Source organism: Pangasianodon hypophthalmus, chromosome 7, assembly GCF_027358585.1.
Source record: "Pangasianodon hypophthalmus isolate fPanHyp1 chromosome 7, fPanHyp1.pri, whole genome shotgun sequence".
Taxonomy (NCBI): domain Eukaryota; kingdom Metazoa; phylum Chordata; class Actinopteri; order Siluriformes; family Pangasiidae; genus Pangasianodon; species Pangasianodon hypophthalmus.
The window spans coordinates 23617851-23625110 of NC_069716.1; the positions used below are offsets into that span (position 1 = coordinate 23617851).

A 7260-nucleotide genomic window follows, 5' to 3' on the forward strand; every position below is an offset into this window, starting at 1 on the left:
TAAAGAAATGATGCACAGCACTTTTAAAATAAGAGTTTTTATTATCTAATGGGCACATCACAACAGCACGTAATGTTACTGACACATTATTGTCATCAGATATATATTTATATATTTAACTTTGATGTCTTTGTGAATGTGTCTTGTGAAATGTTCTCAAATCAAGAAAATGCACAATGCACACTGAAAAAGAACAAGAACTGCTCCATCGAGGATATTCTGATCACGTCAAGACAAGTGCGTTTATACATCTGTACAACTGCTTTTACTGCAGTGGTCCACACACAGGAAGTCCATGCTTACATTTGGAGTGTTCACTCCCTTTAAAAAGTTCAGAATGTCACTCTGAACACACACAGTTAAGGCATGTATTCTTTCACGCCTCCTGCCCTTTCCATAGTAGTTTAGCACACCGTGCCATTCTCCATGCGGGACTTGGGGTAGGGGGTACGGCTAGGTGGTGGTGGAGGTTGAATAGAAGGTGCCAGAGTGCAGAAGAAACCAGCAATAAGTGTCAGACCCAAACCACACCAGGCGCTGAACATGGACCAGCCGTAACCGTGGCTTATGTCATCTGGGAGGCTAAATATGTAGCGTGGGTAGCGGGAAAGTTCAAAATTGATGCCAGCCACGCAGGTACACAGAGCGATGATGCAAAACGTACCTATGATAAAAACAAAAGGGGTAATAACATTTAATGCTAAAGCAAAAAGGCTTGAAATGGGAAATGACATCAGGACAGATTGTCAGATGTGCGATGGTCTTGATGTTACAAGTCTTACCTCCCATGAGGAAAAGCAGGCCAGCCACGTAGTGCATGAGGCCCTGATCCCAGCAGCAGCCCAGCAGTCCTATCGTCCAGCCAAACAGGATGATGGACAGAGCCATGCCCATGAAGGCCGCTGTCATCCGGCGCAGATCTGAGGAACAAGTTGTGCATCAAATGTCCATCAAGATTTCAAGTTATCTGTGTCAAATGTGATAAAGTGGCTTGGGGTATAATCTTAAAGACCTTTCACCCCTTATTCACAAGGGTTTAATCATTTTCTGGAATGATATTCCTAATCAAATCATCTTGATTTATTACCGATAGGCCATAAGGTCAACATGAACAGTAGGTTAGCTAATACAATGATGTAGTATATCAAAAGCATGTGTAGGCAGCCGTTTGGATTAGGTGTGTATTTTTATCACTTGTCTTCAGGACCATTGCTAGAGGGGTGAAAGGTGGTGTTGAATGCAGAGGACTACAGCTGGACAATGTCTGAACATGAATAGATTTATGGTGCACAAAGCACTATATGAACATAAAGAGTGTTTTTGGTCCACAGTTTCTAACTACAATCCTGCTTGCCTTGCTCACTTCCATAGAAGATTGAATAGAAGATTCGATTAGAAGCATAGAAGATTACTCAAATACAAGTAGGCCTAGAAATAATGTAATCTAATGTGCAATCTGATGAAATCTAATGTGCCCAATATTAAAATAATTGGACTAATTACATATTTTATTATTATTATTTATTTTACATTTCAAGGTGTCTCTGGCATCAAAAATTTTGCGAACCCCTAATCCATATGACATAAATGACCACAGTTCAGTATATTCTCTTAATATGGAGCACATCTCACTTACGCAAGGCATGCCAGTCGTCCTGCTGAATGGTCTTGGTGATATTGTAAGAGATACCCTTACGCACCAGAGTCGACGAAGTGTAGTAGTACTTGATGTAGGAGCACCTCTCGATAGTCCCTAAGTGTATTTTGAAGGAAAGTTCAAGTTTAGGCCAAGTGTTATCAGGTGACACAAGAGCATGTTGCAACCTACTACTAGAGATATGAAAGACAGGAGCTGGGACAAAGGAAAAGAGCCAGTGGTATTCATAATGAGCATCAGCATGAGTCAGCTACACAGATGGCATTTGCCTGTACTGCTCCTGAACATATGGTCCTTATCTGTCTATCTATTTATATATGTGTGGCATTCAGGAAAAGGCCTATCATTCACATGTGTAAAATCATGATTTTTCCCAACTAATATATTTTATATCATATTTATCTATGCACTTTATAAGCTGTCAAGTGTATAATGTTATTAACCACTTTATAAATAGTAGCAAAGAGCTGTGCAGCAGCTTAGGTCTTTGTGTCTGAGGAGTGTGTCTGCTTGTGAGGATCTGTTAGGGTTTGACAGTGTCACATCTCAGCTTGATGTTATATGTGTGAAGTGATGTGGCCTAAGCGTTGTGAGGAAAAACATGAGTGTCAGCACTGTCATGGCTTCAGCTGATTCATTAACCATGCCACTGAAACATCAGACACTGCTGGAAGGAATGCTTGTAAAAAAAAATGGCTGATGAAGGTGCTTACCTTTCTTAATGAGCTCCTCGATGTTCTGGTCGAAGCCGAGCCGGTAGCATTTGCTCCACAGCCCCACGGTGGTGGAGTTGTAGCGGCGCTTGCACTCGTCCGCCGCGCTCGCGCCGAACAGCTCCCTCCGCTCGCGCAGCATCAGTGGCCGCGGCTCGCGCAGCGGCAGGCTGTGGCTCGGGATGTAGATGAAGCCCGGGTCGGTGCGACGGCTCGAGAAAGCCCGACAGCGCTCTTTGTACCTCCTGGCGTCCGTTTCGTACCAGTGATCGGAGGATATCGCGACCGTGAGGAAGCACAGAGCGAGCAGAGAAAGCGCGAGACCGGCGTACAGCAGCCATTTACCCATCGCCATCACAGCAGCGGATCCGCTCAGGCCGCATCAGCAGCCCAGCACCACCAGCAGCTCCATCCGATCAAAACAATCTCAGCATGCTCCGGCTACAGAATAATATTCACGTGCAAATACGAGCTTTCGGTTAATCACAGAAGCTCTGTTCAGTTTGAATGCACCGTTAAGGGCAGACTCGGCTGCGCGAGACTCCGGCGAATCACATCCAACCTTTCCGCTCTTCCCTCAACTGCATTCACTGACTTATGGCTAGTTCATTGCAGTGAATAAAAAACAAGCTATTTCTTCAGTACACAAATAATGCTTCATCATTGCATTGCCTACTCTATCTACATATATCTAAAATTCTATTACATAATTATACAGGTGCATTATATTTTAATACATTTACATTTTATCCTAATAAATTAACCCTGTTTATACCCTAAAGGCATAACACGGTATTAATATTCATTATGCTAATGCATTAGATAGATACATAGATACATAGAAGACTGTCCACATTTCCACTGCAGGTCATGTGCTTAGAACAAATCTGCTTTAATTCTGGTTCTGTAACCTGAAGAGATTTCCAAATCAGTTTAATCCATTGCTATGATTAGGTAGTCCTTAAAGTTAATTAAGAATTCAGCCCTGAGGATTAAATGTTCTACTACACAATTACACAAATGTCCATAAATAAGTATTCCAGCCAATAAAATAGCTGTTGGCTTTATTTTGTGGTTAAATTGTAGGCCTATAGGCTACTCTCAAGTAGGTATTTAACCTAACAACAGAGATCATACACTGAACAGAAATGAGACTTCTTGGTAAAGCTGAAAGGTGTTGCCTCAAAAAGCCAGCAGATTTGTCCAGTCTTCGTCTTGTCAAGAGAAAGAAGACTCTGAAAGGCAAAGAAATTGGATTTTTTTTTCTTAAAATAATAAATAAAAAGGGCATACATGTTGAGAAGGTAGTGACCTCTAGTGGAGCAACCTGCAAAGAGAGGAACTACAAGCAAAGTATTTTAAGATTTTTTTTTTTTTTTTATTTAAAATAAAAGAATAAATAAAAGGACCAGATCATTACAGAGTGAATTTCTTTAATGCAGCATTTCCCAAAAAGACAGTGCAATTTGTTTAAAGGGAGCAAAAGCCTTTGCTTAGACACCAATGTACAGATTTCACCATTTCCCCTGTCCAGCCCCGAGCATTAGAGTAGTTAACCAAAACTATCCAGCAAGAAACACTAGTTTTAATGATGAGCCAAATTAATTCTGTGCATCTAGAGATCAGCAAATGCTTTCACCAACCCCTGCCAAACCTGATAGTTAATCATTAATGCATTTTAGACCAGACAACCACACATCTCACTCTCCATGCTAGTATTAAACCATAATCTGGTCATACAAGCTGAATCAAGTGTGCAAGGGCATAGTCCTGTTCCTTTCTTCCACTACAGGAAGAAAGAACAATGTCAAAGAAGTCAATCATTTTCAGAATCACTTTTATATCAGGCAATTTAGCAACTTTGAGGGCTTAAGCTCTCTGAAAGGCTTGTTTCTTGATGCATGTCAATTTGTCATTATGATGTGCGTCAATTTTCTTTATAAATCCCACTAACTAGAGTGGAAACACATTAAAGCACATTGGGTGCTGTAAAACTTTTAATTTAATTAAAATAAAACTGGTCCAAGTCTCTCTGAAGCATCTTCAGTGAAATTTTAATTGTATCAAGACAAGATTTGGTTGATCATGAAATTTTACTGATATGCAATTAGATGTAGGCTCATTCACACATTTTTAAAGAAATTTCCAGCATAAAAAGTATTTATGAGCAAGGAAGAATATCAGCACACAGCAGAGCAACATCTTTAAATGATTCTAAGCTCTATGTTGATGATTTGATGTCCATGTCTGCTGGCTGAGAATAAAACACAGCTAAAGCATGCGTCAGATCACTAAACATTAAAGTAACAAAAAAAAAAAAAAAAAAATGAAGACAGCTCAGAGTACATGAAACAGCAAGCTGGAATTGCTTACGAAGGCATGTGTTTGAGCAGGGGCCACTTCTGCATGATCACTGGAAGGATGTGCAAAGTGCAGCCATGCTCAGTTTGATCTGCTCAGTGTGTGGTGTGTGCTCCGGGCTCGCGCGCACTGCGGCAGAGGGGAGACCTCTTGGCGGCAGCCTGGCTGTCCACAACACGGCACGCGCAAACCGGAAACACTGAGCTTCAGAGAGCACTCTCCAAGCTTTTTTTTTTTTAACTGTTATAAACACCGGAGCGCCATGGCAAACTTCCTGTTACTTACTGAAAGCTGGAGAGAAAAACAGTAATCACACCGGACAGGAAGCAAGAAATTACCTAGGGTTAGGAGGTGTACTCTCTGAACAAAAACCCCTAGCGGCATCTGTTATATAGCTCGATACACGTCATATCCGCTAACCCCTCCTGGTTTCTGATTGGTTCATTTCCGCGCCAAAATTGTTTGAATTAGCTGCCTTGGAAAATCATTTTCTCCAGTCCCGAAGACAGTATGAAAAAGGGTTTAGATACATTACTGACTTGGTGTGCTACCATTTGAAAATGTCTCCAAAAAATAAGCAATGGTGACGCCCCCCCCCCTCCCACACCCCCCAGCCTAGGAGTCGACTCTCCCTTCACAGTGACTAGGATCAAAGAATCGAAGAGTCGACTCTCCCTTCACAGTGACTAGGATCAAAGAATCGAAGAGTCGACTCTCCCTTCACAGTGACTAGGATCAAAGAATCGAAGAGTCGACTCTCCCTTCACAGTGACTAGGATCAAAGAATCGAAGAGTCGACTCTCGCAACACAGTGGCTAGGACTAAAGAATCGAAGAGTCGACTCTCCCTTCACAGTGACTAGGATCAAAGAATCGAAGAGTCGACTCTCCCTTCACAGTGTCTAGGATTAAAGAATCGAAGAGTCGACTCTCCCTTCACAGTGTCTAGGATTAAAGAATCGAAGAGTCGACTCCAAGACTTTGACAATAAAATAACGTCACCATTTGGCTAGCTTTTCAAATTATATTGCTAAGTAATATTTTCAAACGATAGCATAAAAGGTGAATTTGATCACATTCCTTTGTCATTCATACTATTCATACATACCAAGTCTCTTCACCTGAGGTAGGGTGACATTAATTATATGATTATGTCCATATTTTTATTATCATGTCGTTTTTGCACATAGGTGATGTTCCAGTTGTGTCCACAAGATGGCAGCAGTGCACTTACCCTCAGCCACAGCCTCAGTCCTCAGGCGCCCACCCAGGATGAAGTCTAGCTAATACTGTAAATATAAGTAGAACCATACAAGCAAAACAGCAGTTTATTTATTCATTTATTCATTTGTATTAAATGATTTTGTCCAGCTACATAAACGTTTTGGATCAAATCTTTATGTATCCTTTCTGATTTACGCTGGAAAATAAGTGTCACTGTAAACACTGCTCTGTGGAAAAAGTGGAGAATAATTACACTGTCTCAAACTTTTCTGATGGTTAATTGGCTACAGAGAGTGTTTTACTAGGTGATAAAAATCTAATCTAATCTATTGTAGTGGCTTCTCTGTAGCCCCTCCAGTGTGATGTAGTGATATACACTGCTGGTATTGTGTGTAATAGAGCATGTGGTGAGCTCATCCCTGCAATGTTCTCCATCGACTCTTACATCACTGCAGAGTCAGCTATGACCGCAACTGAACACCATTTTAAAATCACTGGTTATTAAAACAATAAGACTATTCCTTTCTTAAATAAACTTACCAATCTAAGTAATACAGTGTATAAGTGAATTACAAGTGTGACAAATTTGTAAAGAAAAACTCCACCCTTAAACACATTAAATATGTTTATATTGAGCTCTTTTGTAATGAGCGTTCCTGATGGTAATTTGATGGTTGATGTATTTCCGTGATTCCTGTGAGAAGTCAGTGGTTGTGTGTAACGTTGACGTCACAGGGCGACATTGCTAGTGCAACTACAATGCCATTTAATATGAAAGAAATTTCAACATAAGCGGTAAGGGTCAGTTTTCACTGTTAACTCCTTAAAACAAAAAAGCAAGAGCTTGTTTTCTCACTCACCATTTTCAGTGACATTCTCAACAATATGACAATTTCGTATTCATACTCCTGAGAATCATATTAATGAGAAATCCAATGTAGAAGTCGTGGAGCCAGCAGACTTTGGACTCAAAAATTCCAGAATGCAATGCAGCTGTACAATGCAGTTACACCTAGCTACAGCAGAGACCCAGCTTGGCTGATTAACGATATTACGGAGGTATTAGCATGAAAGTTGAAGGTTTTAGAGCTTCATCTGTTTTAGCAGAGTATACAGATAAGGAGGTGAGAGAGCTAGACAGACTAAAGAATTTATTTTTCTGGCCCAGAAATAAGCTTGAGATTTGTCTAACAGCCAGCAGAGGGCTCTAAAAATGACAAACTGCTGCTTTAAGTAATAAAATAAAAATAACATTGGTGACTGACAATTGTAGCACTAATGTCACACACGTATTCAGTATATAGGC

The 7260-nt window shown here is 40.7% G+C and overlaps 1 protein-coding gene across 1 annotated transcript; it reads right to left on the reverse strand.

The window, feature by feature from the left end:
* Positions 1 to 21: 21 nt before the first annotated feature.
* Positions 22 to 5130, reverse strand: tmem178ba (transmembrane protein 178Ba). The gene is made up of 4 exons (XM_053235602.1): positions 2371 to 5130; positions 1637 to 1753; positions 783 to 920; positions 22 to 664 (listed from the first exon to the last, which is right to left on the reverse strand). The coding sequence occupies exons 1-4, from the start codon at positions 2723 to 2725 to the stop codon at positions 405 to 407; spliced, it is 870 nt and encodes a 289-aa protein (XP_053091577.1). The 5' UTR covers positions 2726 to 5130; the 3' UTR covers positions 22 to 404.
* Between the last annotated feature and the right edge of the window lie 2130 nt (positions 5131 to 7260).

Bases quoted from the DNA above. Each gene is read 5' to 3' on its own strand.
- tmem178ba (XM_053235602.1), bottom strand. From the start codon at position 2,725: ATGGCGATGGGTAAATGGCTGCTGTACGCCGGTCTCGCGCTTTCTCTG. The intron at 921-1,636 runs GTAAGTGAGATG...CTTGTTCCTCAG, and splicing joins GGACGACTGGCATGCCTTGC to ATCTGCGCCGGATGACAGCG. The intron at 665-782 runs GTAAGACTTGTA...TTTTTATCATAG, and splicing joins CCTGCTTTTCCTCATGGGAG to GTACGTTTTGCATCATCGCT.